The sequence below is a fragment of the Mirounga leonina genome, unplaced genomic scaffold (assembly GCF_011800145.1).
Source record: "Mirounga leonina isolate KUSES-001 unplaced genomic scaffold, KU_Mleo_1.0 Mir_96, whole genome shotgun sequence".
NCBI lineage: Eukaryota > Metazoa > Chordata > Mammalia > Carnivora > Phocidae > Mirounga > Mirounga leonina.
Window position 1 is genome coordinate 6,496,531 of NW_023270871.1, and position 18,547 is coordinate 6,515,077.

Genomic DNA, 18,547 nt, shown 5'->3' on the forward strand with positions numbered 1-18,547 from the left:
GTCTTGCTTACAAGAGTGTACTTTAAGGCAAATATTCCCTCTTTAATGTTAAGAAACAGAGCACTGAAGAAGATAAAAATAGCCACTATTTATGGAGTGCTTTTAGTGGCCACTTTTCATTTTCTTCTCAATTAATCCTAACAAAAACATGTGCTCGGGATTGTATGATTTGTTAGGGAGAGAACTGAAATTCAAATTTATTACAAACTAAAGCTCATGGTCTTGACTCTTAACCTATTCTGCATTCGAAAGAGTCAAAATATACACTATGCATCACATATGAAGAATCCAAGAAGTGATTATCAGTTACTAAAGGAACAAAAGAAAAGCTCACCAGAAATAACACTACTGAGGTGCCTGGGTGGCTCAGTCAGTTAAGTGCCCAACTCTTGGTTTCGGCTCAGGTCATGATCTCAGGGTTGTGAAATTGAGCCCTGTGTCGGGCTCTGAGGTAGGCATGGAGCCTGCTTAAGATTCTCTCTCTCTCTCTCTCCCTCTGCCCCTCCCCACGCCCCCTGCTCACGTTCTCTCTCAAAAAAAAAAAGAAATGACACTACCAACTTCCACTACCAAAAGAGTGGAACCAGACACAAGTACACTTTTTATGATTAGTTTTTGTTCCTTCGGAACTCCAGAGTTCTCCATCACCACCCCACCAGGTCCAGTCATTTGGAAACACATGAGCGCTGACAGTATTAAGAAAATTATAAAGTAACAAACCACTGATATTTTAATCACTCACAGGAATCTCCACAGGATATGTAAAGATGTGATACATGTTGAAAAATCTTTCCTACACAGGACAACTACAGAATGTATGTGAGAGCTTCCAGCCTCTCTGTGTGTTAAACCATAATATAAACAAAACATATACTGACTTTTTAAAGATGCCCGTGTTCCCCGAAGACAAAAATGTGTTGAACATGTTTCTGCTCCATGCTAATGACCACTGTGCAAATTGATTTCAAAACTGGTTAACAGTCCAAAGAAACAGACATTTAAAACTCGATTATTTCTGTTCATAGTAACTAATTCTATTCCCTTCTATGCCAGGTACCCCTAACTTCTTTTTCTCAAGTTACCACATAATAATAAGCCATTTATTTAGCTTTACTGTGTGTCAAACTCATATACATCATATACAAAGTGATATGTACTTCGTATACATTACATCATTCATTCCTTTATATAACCCTATAAAGTAGGTAGTATCCTATCATTCCCATTTTACAGATGAAGAAAAGCAGGCAACTGCTTCAGGTACACTGCTAGCAAGGGACAAAACCGGGTTTCCACCCATGTCTGTCTCACTACAGGGCCCTTGCTCTTACCCACTAAGCTATGAGAGCCAGACAGGACACCTGAAATAATCTAATCTTCAATCCTCATTTTATCGATAGGGATGCTTAAACCTGAAGAGTTTAAGTGACATGTTCAAGGTGACACCTTGATTACTGGGTAGAGTCAGGGCTAGAACCCAGGGCTTACATTTTTATGTTCCTTCTACTACTCCATATGGCCTTTTTCTAAAATTTGAAAATAGAAATATATTCTGATTTTCTATACAAATAAGTATTCCCAGAAACTGTCGATCTGATTCACCGTACAACATTCAGGAGATCCTCCCTAATTTTTCTGAAGCCTCCAAAAGCTGCCAACTCTTACAACCATGGCTGATTTAGAATAAACATGTTTAAACTAAAATAACAATATATTCCATAGTTTGCTAAGTGTTCTTATTAGTAATGGTTCAATGATATTTCTCCCTTACATTTTATTTCTTTTATTATTTTTATTTTAAATAAACTCTATCCCCAATGTGGGGCTTGAACTCATAACCCTAAGATCAAGAGCAGCATGCTCTACCGACTGAGCCAGCCAGGTATCCCTCTCCCTTACATTTTAAATGTGATTTATGATTATTCTTTAATATACTGGTTCTCAAACTTGGCTACAAGGTTGCTTTTAAAATGCTCAGTGCCGGGGCGCCTGGGTGGCTCAGTCAGTTGAGCGTTTGCCTTCATCATGATCCCGGGGTCCTGGGATCAAGTCCTGCATCGGGATCCCTGCTCAAGAGGGGAGCCTGCTTCTCCCTCTGCCTGCAGCTCCCCCTGCTTGTGCGTTCTCTCTCTGTCAAATAAATAAATAAAAAATAATAAAATAAAACACTCAGTGTCTAGGCTACATCCCACATTAATTAAATTGGAAAACTCTGGGAGTGGGACCCAGGCGTCAATATTTTTTAAAACTGTCAGGTGATTCTAATATGCAACCAAGTTTGAGAACCAATTAAATTATTAATAATTTAATAATTATTCAAACTTTAAAATAATATTTCATGGTTTATTAGATCAAAAGAGCTCTCTAACACTGTCATCAACTATATTAATTCACCTTCCTCAAAAAATTACCAGAGAAAATAATCTAAGCGATTTCAGAAAAACTTTCAAATCATAGAATACCAGCATCAGTTGCTTAAACTCCTTATAGCTGACGATACAGAAAAACACACAGAAATCCTTAGGTATACACACAGAAAAAGTAACCTGAGCTACCAGCCAAAATGAGCTCATAATCATGGACATGCATTATTTGTTTCCATATACATATCAAAAAGCAACAACCTGGAATGTAACAAACTACACTCATAAATTAAGTCAACTGATTGCAGTCCTTTTTCCAAAGCTGATTCTAAGTGGTTTTTCCTTGATTTAGGCCATTAGTAAGTGAAAACTGTTTGCATTTCACAAGCATGTTTAAACATCACAAGTTTTGTACTCCATAACAGAAGACAATGTGATTGATTACAGATGAGGTCACATGATCAACCAATCAAGAGAGGTTTTTAATCACCATGAATAAGAAAATATAGCATCAACATAAAATTAATGAACTTGTTAACTGTTCTTTCTAGTTATAAAAAGAGCTATAATAAACATTGGTATTTCTTATTTTTATCAGAATTAACCCATTTATTTATAATCTTCCCCAGTTCTCTGTTCCTCATGGAAAATTATGTTTTGGTCCTGACCCTACCTTTTTAGTTCCAACTACACAGTAAACAGGCAAAGTCAAATAGTTCTCAGTAGCTGTTGTAACAAAATTTGACTAAAATATTAAATATTATTAAAATATTTCCTTATTTTTATAATAATTATATAGTGCTCTCATAGCAATTCAACAAGATTTTGCTTAAAAAATAATTATGGTGACCCAAGCATAAATTAGAAGAAAAATGTCTACTTACAGGTATCATCCAGTTAGCCAGGTCACCATATTTGGAAACCTGCATTGCTCCTAGCATTGTTAGATTGACATGCCCCCTGAGAGAGAAAAAGGAAATATAAAGCAAACTTCACAAGCTTTATGTCCCATTTGCTTGAAATTGCCAGCAATTAAAATAATTCTATACCCTCCAAAATAAATTTGCTTTCCCCCACCCAACACCCGATTTTCCAAATCAATCAGCTCAAGCTGAAGTAGAGAAATAACCATTAAGAGTTCTTGAAAAAAAGTATAGCTTATATCGTCTCCAAAAACAAATTAAAAACAGGTGTACACAGTGACTTTGTTTCCTTTGGTGAGGGGGAATGAGGCTTGATTTGAAGGCAAACACTAGCTAGAAAATAAAAACACAGTTTTGTAGAAAATGTGAGGATCCTCAGAAAGAACTTTAAAAATGTTTTTACTTCAATATTCTCAGCACATAGATATATATTCCATTTGGGGGGTTCTTTTAATAACAGTGAGTTCAATGTTCCAATTCCCAACATTCAATGTGAATAATTTCCTATCCTGGTGCAGCTGAATGAGCCCATGACCATTTTCTGGCTGGGAGACATGGCTATGTTTCGGAGCCTTGCTAACATGTTCAGGGGATGACTCAGTTCATTCCATGCCATGTGAAACATGAGGGGTTCCGTTGTTACATACCCTCTAATCATCGCAAATGATTCATCGCTGGAGAAATAAGAGGCTCCTGGAAGAACAGTAACTGTTTCCTTGCCTAAACACACATACACAAGAAAGGAAACAAAGGAAAGAAAAAGCTATTAGATTTCTAAGAGTGGAAATCATGCAGAGAGAGGTCTATACCTTCTCTGCTTCCTAAAGAACTGAGGCCCCTTTAACCAAACTGCTGTGGCAATGGGGCTGTGGGAGACACAGTGGGAAGTGTTGCCCTATGAGGAGGAGTATTTAGTCAGTGGCACTGTTCAGATTTGCCCCTGCACGGTGACAGCAGAAAGCAGACCAACTTTTAATTTTATTACTGTTTTTGAAATTCTCTACAAAGCACCCCCTGTCGCCTCTAACCATTCCCACCTCTCCCCAGCCCCAATCCCTCCACAAGCCCCTGCAAAATGCTGATGAGAGTGAGGGAAAAGGTGTCCCTGGGATGCACCTGTCAGAATCCAGTGCTACTGGAAGTCACTGGAGCAAAGAGATTGTGGAATAAGCATGAAGAAACACAACTTTGAAGGGAATGACACAGAAGATACTCCTCAGATGTTTCTTAAAAATCAAGAAATGATCTAGAAAGTGAGGTGCCCCCTAATTCCTTAATATCATTAGGCCTGAATCTCTTCTTTTAATCTCTCTCAGCCTCATATTTCCTTTCTTGCTCCTGTTTCTGTTAAAACTCATAGGACTTTGATGAGATCAGGAAATAGCATCCTAATGCTGGCTCACATATTTAATGGTAACTTCCAAGAGGTCCTCTTGGAAAGACCTCTTCCAACACTTATACTTCATAATCAAAGTTCACAGCTGGAAAGGATCTTCAAGGTCATCCAGTCCCCACACAACCAATCGTATCACCTGCCTCATATACTTCAGCTGTTTTCTTTTTGTGATCCATTTCCTGTTTGTTCAGTGCCCAGGAGGAAGCTTCTGGTCTTAACCAGAAAAGTGCTCACATGCCACTTTGCCAAACAGAAGTCAACTGTATGAGAACACCACATGCATTATCCAAGTGTAATAAAGCCGTCAAAAAGAAGGGGAAGAGAAGTTATGATTCGAGGGCTGGACCAGAGAAAAGCTGGACCAGAGTGGTCAGATCATGCCCAGGTGTGCAACGTAGCTGTACCCTCACAGCTTCTCAAGCCTTGCCTGAAAGCTAAATTCTCTAATGACATCCCTCTCCATTTGAGCTCAAGTAGAGAGAAAGAGGCTATTTTTATCAAGCTGAAATATTTATTCCCCAAGGGAGTTTGATTCTAGACAGGGGAAACATTTTCACATCTTCCGAAGTACTATAAAGATGAAAGGTTTGGAAAATACTTTCTGGTGTGGTCAGTAGGGGCTTTTAGGAAGCACATAAGATTTGGATAATGCATGCAAAGTCCTTACTACAGCACCTGGCACAGAGAAAGGACTCCATAAACATCAGTTTTTATTATTGTCATGTTTATTATTCTCACTCCAAACCAACTTTATAAAAGAGACAATGCCATCGCCCCTCTAGGGATAAATGCTACAGGACCCAGCAACTGGCTTATATGGTGGAGTTATACAGCCAGCCTGGGAGCTCTAGGTTTCAGGACAGGTGAAATACAACTAAACTTGATCCTAACGCAACTTCCATATCCAGCAAATTCGGTTCTTCACCATTCCTGTGAGGTGGATATGCAAGGACCAAGAATGTGTAGGACAAAAAAGCAGAGAAACATAAAAACCTCAATTCTTTGTTCTGCAGGTGCTAAATCACAATGACTTCTAAAGGGCAATCTCCACCAGCTGACAGTACATAGAAAGCATTATTTACCGCTCACAGGAAACCTGGAGATCAGTGCGAGGCTTTGGCTCAACCGATATGATTTATGGAGCATAGTTTTATTTAAGAGCCCAGAAAACAACGCTCATAAAAAATAGTTATTGTCAGGCACCTGCTAATACATTCTGGCATGTTATAAATTACATTCTCTGGAAGCCAAGTTAGTTGTCAGTATTTTTAAATATCCAATATCTAAATAAAAATAGATGTCCTGAAGTTGAATCCATGTTTTCAAATACAATGTCCAAATTTGGTCAAGAAATAACTGTAATCAACATACAATCAATATCTTAATGAAAAAGAACTTTCTTATTTGACTATTCCTGATTAATTTCTGTTTCCTCCAGTTCTTCTCTGTGTCTAGATCCTTTCATGATATTTGGGCAAACACAGTTCTTCAATTTCATAGTTACTGAGGCCTTTGGCTCATGATTTAACATGTCGTTTACTCAATATCAAGTAAATGGCTGCTTTGTGCCTTAAATAGTGTTACAAACCAAACACAGATGCCCTAAACTAATGGTTCTCCAACTTTAACACCCATCAGAATTACATGGAGGGTAGATCTCTGAGCTAAACTCCCAGAGTTTGTAATTCAGTAGGCTTGTGATGGGGCCTGAGAATCTCTATTTCTAATTAGTCCCTGGTGATGGTGATGCTGATGCTGTACCACACTTCGAGAACCACTGCCCTAAGCAAAAGGAATATACTATTCAGCTAGAGAGATAAATACACATGAATAGTTAATTACAAGGCAAAATGAGAGACACTAGATGTGTTATAGGTTCAAAGGAGGGGCATTTTTGAACCACAGAAGATCAAATGAACTGGAGCTTGAAGAACGGGTATAACACATTTCAATAGTAAATTACTGATAAGGAGATGGGGATGCAAAAAGAAGGGGACAGAACCAAAACTCTGATAGGCACAGGAAGAGCAAAGGCATGGAGGAAGGAAGGCATGAGTCACAATCAGAACAGATCCAGTAGTGCAGGATGGGTGGACAGGGGAGTCCTTGAAGGGTGTAGTGGAAGATGAAGCTGGAAAGGGCAGGTGCAACTATCAGATAGATCTTGAATGCTATACTATTTGTACCTTAGTCTGCAGGCCTGTGATTCTTCATCTGTGGCACAAGGGCCTCCAGAGAAGGCATTACTGACATTTGGAGCTGGATAACTCTTTGAAGGGGGCCTGTTTCAGTTATTGTAGAATAACTGACAGCATCCCTGACCTCTACCTACTCCCTGACGATAACACTGGCAATCAAAAATGTCTCCAGACATTGTCGAATATCCGCACTTGCTTACTGAGAACCAGTGCCCTAGAGGCACATGGCAGGGGCCAGGGATATTTATAAGACATGAGGTTAACATGGTGGTTCTTTCTAAAGCAGTTTTAATCAAAGGTAAGTCATTTAAAACACTGTATATTAAAAGAAAACACAATTAAGAAATAGAGAAGACAGATGGTTAAGTGTCTGCCTTCGGCTCAGGTCATGATCCCAGGGTCCTGAGATCGAGCCCCATGTCGGGCTCCTGGCTCAGCGGGGAGCCTGCTTCTCCCTCTCCTTCTGCCTCTCCCCCTGCTCATGATCTCTCTCTCTCTATCTCTGTGTCTCAAATAAATAAATAAATAAATCCTAAAAGAAATAGAGAAGAATGCAAAATGTACATTAATATGAAAGCTGAAATGTGAGACTCACTGGAAATTTCACAATTGTATCAGAATACTGCAACTCTTAACAGGACCTCTGAAATGTTGCTGTAAGCACAGCCTTCTGCCCCTTTGTAAAACTTAGGTTAGCAGTGGGTATAGTGCAATGTGTAGAGAAAAAGGCCAGGAGACTATGTGTGAGTCCAGTCCTAGCAATGGGATCCTGGGGACATCACATCACTATTCGGGGCCTCAGTTTCCCAATCTGTACAGTAAGTTTTCACGTGAGGCTCAAATGGTATATAAGTATGAAAAAGTATGCTGCAAACCAAATAGTGCTGTAAGGTGGTAATTCATTTTTTCATAACCTTGAGATTATTTAGAAGGGATCCCTAGAAATAGTTGTGCTATTTTAAAATTTTAATACACTGATTATACCCAGAAATAGAACTCTTTGTATTTATTCCAAGGGATTTCTATAAAAATCCTTTCAGGGACACCTGGGTGGCTCAGTCGGTTAAGTGTCTGCCTTCAGCTCAGATCACGATCTCAGGGTCCTGGGATCAAGTCCTGCATCAGGCTCCTTGCTCAGGGGGGGAGACTGCTTCTCCCTCTGCCTGCCACTCCCCCTGCTTGTGCACTCTCTCTCACTCGCTCTCTCTCTCTCTGATAGATAGATAGATAAATAAATAAATAAATAAATAAATAAATAAATAAATAAATAAATTCTTTAATTAAAAAAATCCTTTCAAATTAATACAAGCAAGGGGCTGATCTTCCAGGTAACTTCCAAATTTGGGGAGTTGAGGAGACCACCAACATATATTCTGGGCTCTTTAGCTTGAAGTATTTCCTCCCTAATTTAGACAGCTCCAAAATCAAAAGTAACATAAATCCTAAGCAGAACTTGGATGAAAGAGTTAAAATATTAATAAGGTGATTTGCAGCTTGGTTTCCCAAAAGCAATGAATTATTGTTTTACAAAGCAGTCTAAGACTATGCATGGTATTTCAGGAGTTAAAATATAAAACTAGTGGCTTCATTACAATTGAGTTACTTTTAAGCTCATGGAATCAGAAATGCCTACTGTCCAATAATCACTGAAAAGATTAACTACTTTTCCAAGGAAAGTGGGTTCTATGAACTCAGGCCTAAAATGTGGAAAACAGAGTTATTCATTTTGCAAATAACTCACTAACATCATAAATTAATCAAACCAAGCAGCAAATATTTTCACAAATCAATGAGCTATTGCTAAAGGGTACAGTACAATTAAATTACAGCCTTAGTTAAATGTCATTGCTTTATCACAGTGGGCCTTTCAGGGTTGAGTCGTGTTAGCTAATTCAACTATTCAACCAGAAGCAGTTTTACTTCCAAAAATTCTAAGTTTCAAACATCAATTCTACTTGGCAGCTGGCCTTTATGTTCAGCTAATATTGCTGCTCTTCTGAGATTTTCATGTACTATTTTTGAATGTGATGTACGAATAATACTTTTGTGGGGGTAGAGTGAATTCAAGAGTAAAAGAGGGTAAAGAAAACATGCTAGAGTATAAAAATTAGCTTCTTATGAGCAGCCTCAATGTAAGGATAACCTTCAGCCCCAAAAAGCATGGGCAGTCACAACGGCCAAAGGGTCTGGCTTGGTTTTTTCTCCTCTAGGCTACTACTACATGCAACTGTATGTCACAGTCAAATAAAAAGCTTAATAATAAAAGGCAAAGCATATAAATGTGGGAATGAAGAAGACAGGCTAGAGTGACAGTTCAAAAATCTCTATTACTCACATCACTGGGTTGTACTTAGTGGCAGAGTACAACTCTAAGTAACCTTGAACCTCTGAAGGATATGCTCTTCTATTCCAATGATGACTAGGGGACAGTAAGTATTGCTCAGAACAAAAACCCCTGTGTGCCAGATCTTTTCTTTTTGCCTCTATGGATCCACTTGTCAATCTTCACATCACAAGAAGGCAGACATATTTCAACCTGGGATTGGCCAATGGAAGGCACAAGAAGAAGATCCAGTAGAGAAGACCCCCACCCCTCGTCCAGGTTTCTGTAAGATGGCTGCATTCCTCTACCAAAGGCCATAGACCCTATTAGGTGGCCCTCTCCCACTGCTGTCCCTTAAGGCCTCAGGGTGACAATAACTCCCTGTGGTGCTTCACCATCCTTTCCTGGTTTCCCTCAATCTTAGTCATACCCTTGTAAATTGTCCTTTCCTTTAATTCTCATTACCCCATTTGGGGAGTGCTCTCTATGTATAGCCTGGACCCTGACTGATTGACCCACCAAAGCTCTTGCCGTTATATGTAGCCCCACCTGCAATTTCTCCATTATTTGAGTCTTCCCTAAGTAAGAGATGATCTCTGAAGAGCAAGCCAGGCAAAGAAGAGACTGGGAAGGCTTCTCTCCCCCCTCCTCAGTGAAAAACACAATTGGAGCACTCTCCAGGAAAAGACAAAGAAATCACGCCCAACTCCTTTCTCTTATTTGGCAAAGAACTAAATTAACAGCAAAGGAAAACACTGGAAAAACATGTAATGAGGGAGTTTACCTGCATTGATTAGATCTGCATCAACTTCATTTTGTAGTGGATATGGACCCTGTCAAAGCACACACTGAATTAGTAAGTTTCTCACTGAATAACATATTAAAATCATAACAAAAACAACTTCTCTAAGAACCCTAGGAAATTACTATCAAAAGACTTGAGATGAACCTTTTAAAAATAATTCCAGTATTTTCATGGCTGTTGCTCATATTGATTAGTCTTTCCTATACTAATAACTGTGATAAAAAGTATTTCTTAAAAATTACCAAAGTTTGAAAGAAATGTTACATTATTAGAAATATAGGTCAAATAAAACAAAAATTTAATTATTTAGTACGTACTATGCAGTCAATGTTACTCATAAATCTTCCTGGTGGTATCAGTGACTACAAACAAAATGGCTGCCTTATTTGACCAGAAGGATGCAGAGGCAAAGTTTCATCTTTTTGGTATGCAGCATCTAAAGGCTCGAATTTGGAGTCCTATCCTTATCTCTCACAACACCTAAGTTTTGATGCCCTTATTTTCCCTTTGCCTGGTTACTCCCAGTTTTGCTTTTTAATTTTGTATGTATTTTTATAAGGCATCTCTACATTACTTGAATGGGGTGAGTAGTTTCATAACATAACATATAGTAAACAAAACAGGAGGAAATGGAAAAAGGAGTCAGGGAGGCAATAAGACAGAATCAAGAGTGAGGAAATCTGAGCTGGGAAATTCTAACATGCTTTCAAAAAGAGGGACCAAATAATGTATCGTTTAAATAAACTGAAGTGGCAACTAACGTTTTAGGACTATGTAAATTTTCCCTTTAAACACTGACCATGGATAATATACATCAACTCATTTCCCTGGTCTCCTAAATGAGGGAATTGATCACTCTATAAATAATCACATTTTTAAGATATGGGAGTCTTTGACTGCAATATGAATCTTTTATCCAGACTCATATCAGTTTTGTGCTTCTGAAGATGGTCATGATTACTGCCTCAATCAGTATCAACTATATGCTCATGATCACTATTTATGTCTTAAAGACGAGATATACACTTTCCATATATACAATTTTTATTGCATTAACAGTTAAGATCTACTGAGAACAACAGGAGGTTAGAAATCTTATAAATTGGCCAAACTACAAATAATCTCTGCCATAGTTAATATTACATTAAAAATGTCATCCAGAAAACAAAAGTATTTCTTATTATTATAGTATTGAATTAAAAGTATATCCAAATTCTGTGAGAATGTTGAGCTCATCTGGAAGGTTAATCTTGAGGAAGAGAAAAATTCTTCCCTTTTGAACAACATGGTCTCAAAATGAGAATTAGCTAAGAAGAATTTTTTTGAATTAATCAAAAAATGTCCCTGTTCCTCAAGTAAAAACCTTACTTTTCAGTTTCTCATTCAGAGTCTTATTGATCATTATTTAAATACAGAATTTTTTATGACCTTCATTATCTTGTCCAACCACACAAAAATTAAAGTTATCTGAACAGGACACTGTGAGGTCTCTCTGAAGCAGGTACACGAGGGGAGGTAGACACTGACAAGCTGACACAGGACAAACAGAAAGCTCAGATAGTCAGGAAACTACCTTAAAAATAAGGCTGGGAACTTTAACAACTTATAGAAGATTTCACTAGATGGACTATCTCGTTTTCCACCAAGACTGGATAAATAAAACATTAATCTGTCTTACCAAACCCAGGATTCCATTTTCACTTTGCAGATGAACTGTGATATTTGGGCTGATAAAGTTGCTGGCCAGAAGTGGGATTCCTATGCCCAAATTAGCTGGGGAAAAAAGATGTTAAGGTCCACTATATAAAAGGTAAAAAGATTATGCCATAAATCTGCCACATATATAAATCTGAACTTCTGAACTTTAAGGGCACTTGCTCTGAATGTAATCACTGAATACATTCTCTCCTCACTCTCCAGGCACTATTTTGTAATCTCTTTAAAACAGAAAATCTCTAATTTCAATAACATTAATGTGCTTTCCTGTAAAGATATCAAAGTGGTGGCTTCAGAGGTCATTTTTATTGTAAGACATATTTTATTTTCGTTAATGCGCTTAGCAAATTTGAACTGGTAGATTACGACTTATTGTGACTGATGTATTATTAAACATGCCTTGACCTTTGTTTAAAAGTAATTTTCACTATTCAAAACTCCAAAAAAAAACAATGACTTAATATTCTCAAAAAGGGGTATCATTTTTAAATTAAAAAGAGTTTTCTGACAATACCAAAATGTCTGTCTAAAACCATAATGATTCCTTTGGGTCACTGGGATAACATTCATTGGTAACTGAATTCTTCAAGATACAAAGAAGAAGGAGGAGGTGACTAAGTTTCAGTGAATATAATTGAGACTATATAAAAAGTAGCTAAGTTAAAGCACTGAAGAGCTGAGAGTTTGACTCTTCTTCCTCAAATGATCAAAATTGGGTCCTGATTTGTCTGTAATGGTGTAGATTTAATCTTGTCTCCCAACACAAACAGGCTGATCAAATCAGAGACACCCACACCACCTGGAACTGCTGTCCATACTGTCCACTACCACCACACGCTGCAGGACTGGCCAGAATTAGAGCAAAGAATGATGGCACTCTGATGAGATTCCAGGAACAGTGAGATCTTTATGAGTCAGAGCCAGAAAAAATAAGGTTTGTATGTGATGCAATATTACAGACTATGAAGGCTGGCAAGACGATTCAATGAACCAAAACACTGCTTGTAGACATGTTAACTCTAAGAAGCTCTGACAATAGCTACTTGGCTCGTTTCTTACCAAATCACAATCTAGTGTAGTGTAGTTGGTACTTTGTTTCTCACAGTGATGTACAGATCACACTGAGATATTAATTTCATTATGAGCAAGTATTTTCAGATAAGGGAACCCCAATGACAAGCTTCATACCTGAATTCTTTCACCATATTCTATAATTTTTTCAGTTCTTTAATGCTTTTTAGTGGGTCAAATGCCAGGGATAAAGAAGTCTGTGTACTCTGGGTTGAAAAAAGTGGGTAGTATGGAGAGACCATTTATATGAACTTGCAAATATTTTTCATAGGCAATACAATAACAGCGAATAAGAACACCTAGAAGGCATTACTAACTAAAATTAGTGGTATCATATAGTCAGTGTTTAAATGTCAGTGGGAAAACAATTGACTGGAGGTCAGAAGAAAACGAAGGACCTAGCTTTCACCTGCTAGGTTAACTGGTTGATGCTCTATCTTGCTGATATAGGAGCTGAAGAGGAGGTACCATTATATTCCCCTCCACCATGTGAATTCTCTCCATAACACAACGTATAAATTGGAAAACAAAGAAAAACGAGGTGGTGGAGGTAAAAATAAAGTAGAAAAAGGGAGTTTCCCAAGTCAGTATCAGTCTGAAAGATGATATTTATGGACGGGGGAAGCTCGCAGAATGTAGACCCTTGACATGTTTCTAGATCCTCCTTTAGGAACTTTAAGTATGGCTTTAGTGTATTTACCACTCAACAAATATTTATTTTATCAAACACTATTTGTATTTATATGCAGTATTTGTTATTGTATAGTTCAATGTTTGATGTACTGAAAATCAACAAAATGGCAAAGAGACTCACTGTTAAACACATTCGAAAACTGAACAGTAATGGTACTAAATTATCTCAATCTACCTTTTTTTTTTTTGACAAAGTATCTAAAGCAAAATTTGAATCATTCATTGAGTACCCTTACAAAACATTAGACATAAAAGGGTACACTCATGGGATCCTTGTCAAAGGCAAGAGGGGTTGTTAAGAAGTTGGATCTTATGTTTCAATGAGTATGCAAATGTCAGAACATAGAGAAAGTAAATAGCACTGTTGTAACTAGTACTTCTGAGATTTGAAACCCTCATCTTGGGTAATCTCTTTTCCCAATAACCTTTAGCAAAATGCCAAACTGTATATTAGAAATCCATTGTATAACAGAAAATAGCTAAGCAAATTTTGGTTGCCATTTTGTTTCAAGAAGGCAAACAGATTATACTTCCAATTTCATATACCTCGATATCTTTAGGTTATATGCCACATTTTTAAAAAATTGATCCATTGCTTTAAAAGTTAAAGTGAACTGGAAAAGAATCACTATGCAGGAGGCCTAGCAGCCTGATGCATATAGAAAAAGGGAGGACTATGTCTCTGCCCAGCCCCAGAAAGATAAAGGATACCATACATGCCATCCTCAAACTCAAGAGCTGCCCGCTTGATGATACGTTCCCTTACATTATCTCCAGGTTTACTGGATTTGGTTTTTACATCTTCCTCTTTTCGGACCGATAAACGCTTTAAAATAAACAGAAATAAATTATTCATGGTTGAAGTATACCTTGAATTTTATTACTGCTGAAATATAAAATTTCACCAGAAAAAAATGTTAAGTCTCTCCCATTACTACTATGAGGCAAATCTATAATACAACAGAGAGTTCTTTTTTAAAGAATAACATCGGTGGTATTTGATGACAGAAATAATTTTTTAGAAAGTGAAAGAGGTCAGATTTGTTTGAAGAAGAAGATATACTTGTTCTGTTTTTTGAAGCAAATAATTCCTCTGTTACTGTCACACTGACTGCTACTACTATTACTTTTATTAAGACTTCTGCAATTGAATTCTCAGGTGCTCAAGGACTGAACCAGAACCAAGAAAAGGAACAGACCCTGGGACTCTGTTTTTGCAGGGCTGTCAGAATGCTTTTACCAGGTGTTGCTACTGCGAATTGCATATTTCCACCTGCAGAGTTTGGACTGGTTTTGCTACAAGTGCATCACAGGAATCATAAAAATATCCAGAAACCAGCCAGGAAACTATTTCCATTACTAAATCTCCTTGACATAGACTCTGGTTTCTATTTGCAAAAATGTCCCACATCCTTTCTCCCTAGCCCCCTAACATTAGTATTAGATTGCAAAATCTCTCTGTTTGACACACGGCTGATGGTATCTCTGATTGCCCAGTATCTCCTACTGGATGTCTATTCTGTTGCTGCTCCCTACACAGCTGTGAATCTTGATATCAATTCTGGCCCAGCTGAACATTCTTTATGCTCTCAGTAGCCTTAGAATACTTCCACTGCTCCTGGTACCTACTCCTTGCCATGATCTCATATCTACTAGCTGCCCAGAGACTGGTGCTAATGGGAATGACATTCTGGACTTTATAAAGTGCAAAGCAACTTCAAGAAAGACACTTCTGAATAATCAAACACTAAGTCCAACAGGGCTAAAACCTTCTCTACCCTAGGACAGCCAGTCAAAACTATGCATTATAAATTAGGATAGTTACAGAAGCCTGAAGACACAGCTCAGAGAATCACGTAACTTGGTGATATACACTTGGTAAACACAAGTCACTGTTGGACTAGACAATAACACAGACGATCATGTCCCCTTAGGATGGACACATGAGAAGCTCCTACTAAGATCCAAAGTAAACTTTCCATTCAGCTCTAATTCCTTATCATCTGGAATAGCCCCAGGGGCACATATCTCTGATAATCAGGTTTATAAATACTAACAAAAAAGCTAAGTCAATTACCTCAATTCTTTTCTCATATTTTTCTCCCTTTATAAGGCGATGTACATAAATCTTAGGAATATGGATATCTTCTGGGGCAAATGATCCAATATCCACAATTTCTTCAACCTAGGCAAAAAGAAAAAAAAATTTAAGTAGAGCTTAAACTGAACATTTTTTATTTTTAAAAAAGTGAAGTATATGCATTGTTACCTCCAATTTAGATTATATATACAGTGTAAAAAATGCACATAAGGGTGCCTGGGTGGCTCAGTTGGTTTAGCATCCAACTCTTTATTTCGGCTCAGGTTGTGATCTCCAGGTTGTGAGATCGAGCCCAGAGTCTGGCTCCACATTCAGCAGGGAGTCTGGGATTCTCTCTCTTCTCTCTCCCCCTCCCTCTCTCAAATAAATAAATGGATCTTAAAAAAAATAATACATATACCCACACACATACACGTATATATATCAAAGAGAGACAGAATATATTACACACACATACTTTTAGACCCACAAAAAAAGAAGAAATTCAAATTTCTTCATAAAATACAGAATATAAATCTCCAAAACTTAGTCTTTGCCTAAAAGAGTCTCAGTTACAAATCTGTCAAATGGTTTCTCAGTACAGCTGCTTGAACTTTCACAAATTGCAGCTCAAAATTTGAAAGCACATCCCTTAAGCCCTGATTTTCAAAATTAATGGGAGATTTATCATATCAAAGACAAAAATCTGTAACAACATCTTGCTTGGTCAATTGAAGAGCTTTTTAAATATAGATACAAATGCTATTTGTAACAGTTACTAATTATTTCTGTTATTAGCTTCCTAGGATTGTGACAGAACTGCAGTTGCTGAAATAATTTTACTTAAAGACAGATCTTAATTTCAATATGGAAATTCAAAAAGGCAATATCAACTAATAACTAGAATACTCAATGTAATTAGAATTAAAGTCATTCACAGAGCAAAAGGGCATTTTACAGCAGTATGAAATGCTCCAAGTTAGTCTGCTATTTTGTAATTCATTAAAAAAAGACAACATAGCATTTTTATATCAATATAAAAAGAACCTCAGAATAACAATGATCAAGAAAAACTAAGGTTAATGCTGTTGGGGTCAAAGAATTATCTTTCTGGTACCAAGAAAAACTATTATCTTGAAGACTGGTGGGTGCTCAGTTCAATATATACCATACCCAAAGCAAAGAACTATTTGCTTAAATGAACTAACTTGTGCAAGGTGAGTTGCACATGCCTACTAAACGAATAACTGAACTCTCCAGAAGTTTCGAGGTCAAGTTGCACTTTTTATGCTATTTTACCCTGTATGCCCATACCATACTCCTCCAATGAAAGAATACCAGGAGTTACAAGAGTCATTTTAGTTATTTTGCACTGCTCCCAAATAGCTGGAAAAAAAAAAAAAAAAAAAAAAGAATGTGGTAGATAAAAGCTATCTTCAATGATAATTAGAGGGTTCTTTTTTTTTTTTTTAAAGATTTTATTTATTTGACAGAGAGAGACACAGTGAGAGAGGGAACACAAGCAGGGGGAGTGGGAGAGGGAGAAGCAGGCTTCCCGAGGAGCAGGGAGCCCGATGCGGGGCTCGATCCCAGGACCCTGGGACCAGGACCTGAGCCGAAGGCAGACGCTTAACGACTGAGCCACCCAGGCACCCCGATAATTAGAAGGATCTTAACCAAAATCAAACAAAAATTCCAAGTAAGAGTCAGTAAACATGTGGGGATCCAAGCTGAAATAGTGGGTAGAGATGCATACCTGCATTCATCTGAGAATGAGTTAGAGGGAGGCAAGGGATTCCCCATCACTGTAATCTGTATCTACCCCCCTAAGGCCTCTCTATGCTCTGGTATTTCCAACTCAGGGTGGTGACCAGGGAAAGAGGAGGTGGATATAGGAAATGCGGAGCAGCTAGGCATTATCACTACTTCTTCAAATAGCTGGAATTTTAGCCATCAGAGTTCATTCATATTTTTATATGTATTTAATTCAAGCCTTCAAAGAGGCTCTGGACTTCAAAAACTTGTTTATACATTAACCCATTATCCTGAGGATTTATATGAAGACTTATTATTCATGAAAATATTGGCCACAGCATTTGGTAAAATAATAATGAGTTGGAAACAACCTAAGTCGTCCACAATAGGCTAATGGTAAAATATATATGGTACATCCACATGATGGATCAATACTTTAGTTTCCATACTTATGACACATCATAATTTAATGTTTCATAAAAATGAAAGATTTTTGTACAAATAAATATTTACAGATATGTTCTTTGGCACAATTATCTCTACACCTACAAAAAACCTGAAAGGAAATACAAGGAAATGCTAATAATTATTGCCTCTGGGTAACAGTACAAGTTATTTTTCTTTCATTTCACTTCTATAATCAAGGGGTGAAAAACCTACAGAATTTTTTTTTTTTTTAAGATGCAGCAGACGCAAAGTAAGGAGGTTCCCAAACTGGGGAATACATTAAGTGGAGGATGTCATAAATTCCTTAATTAGTTAGACATGTACCAAAGGACATGTTAAAAAGCAAACAGGAACTCAAAGAAAAACTGCGGTTTGTAAACTCTAACAGCGCTTATGACATTATGAAATGAATTAAGGAAACTCTTTTGCCTACGCTTTTTAAAGATAATACGAATTATTCTCCTGATGCTGTTCCAAAAGTCCAGGCCCTCATATCTCTTGCTTGAATTACTACAGCAGCTTCCTAACCAGTCTCCTTGCCTTTGCCCTTCAGCAAGGACAAGAAACGTAATGGAAAAGGAAAAAAAAATAGTAATACTTCTCACTTAAACCAGAAATGCTGATGGTAACCAATCACTATTGTCTTCTGATTCCAAAAAAATAAAGTTTTGCCCCAAAACACCAAATTAAGACAAAGTTTCTTTATTGAGGGCAATGACATCATGATTTCACCACAAATAGGGTGACAGAATGTGTCCTGACAAAAGAACTCTGACA

At 37.5% G+C, this 18,547-nt stretch overlaps 1 protein-coding gene across 2 annotated transcripts in view; it reads right to left on the reverse strand.

Moving 5' to 3' along the window:
* The window catches only part of LOC118006428 (succinyl-CoA:3-ketoacid coenzyme A transferase 1, mitochondrial), a 122,838-nt gene that overhangs the window by 48,309 nt on the left and 55,982 nt on the right, over positions 1–18,547 (reverse strand). For both annotated transcript variants that reach the window (XM_034999094.1, XM_034999093.1), the window contains exons 8-13: positions 15,566–15,673; positions 14,200–14,314; positions 11,687–11,781; positions 9,988–10,036; positions 3,934–4,006; positions 3,248–3,323 (exon numbers count right to left, since the gene is read on the reverse strand). In XM_034999094.1, the coding sequence (XP_034854985.1) occupies positions 3,248–3,323; positions 3,934–4,006; positions 9,988–10,036; positions 11,687–11,781; positions 14,200–14,314; positions 15,566–15,673 (516 nt within the window). The remainder of the gene's footprint in view (positions 1–3,247; positions 3,324–3,933; positions 4,007–9,987; positions 10,037–11,686; positions 11,782–14,199; positions 14,315–15,565; positions 15,674–18,547) is intronic.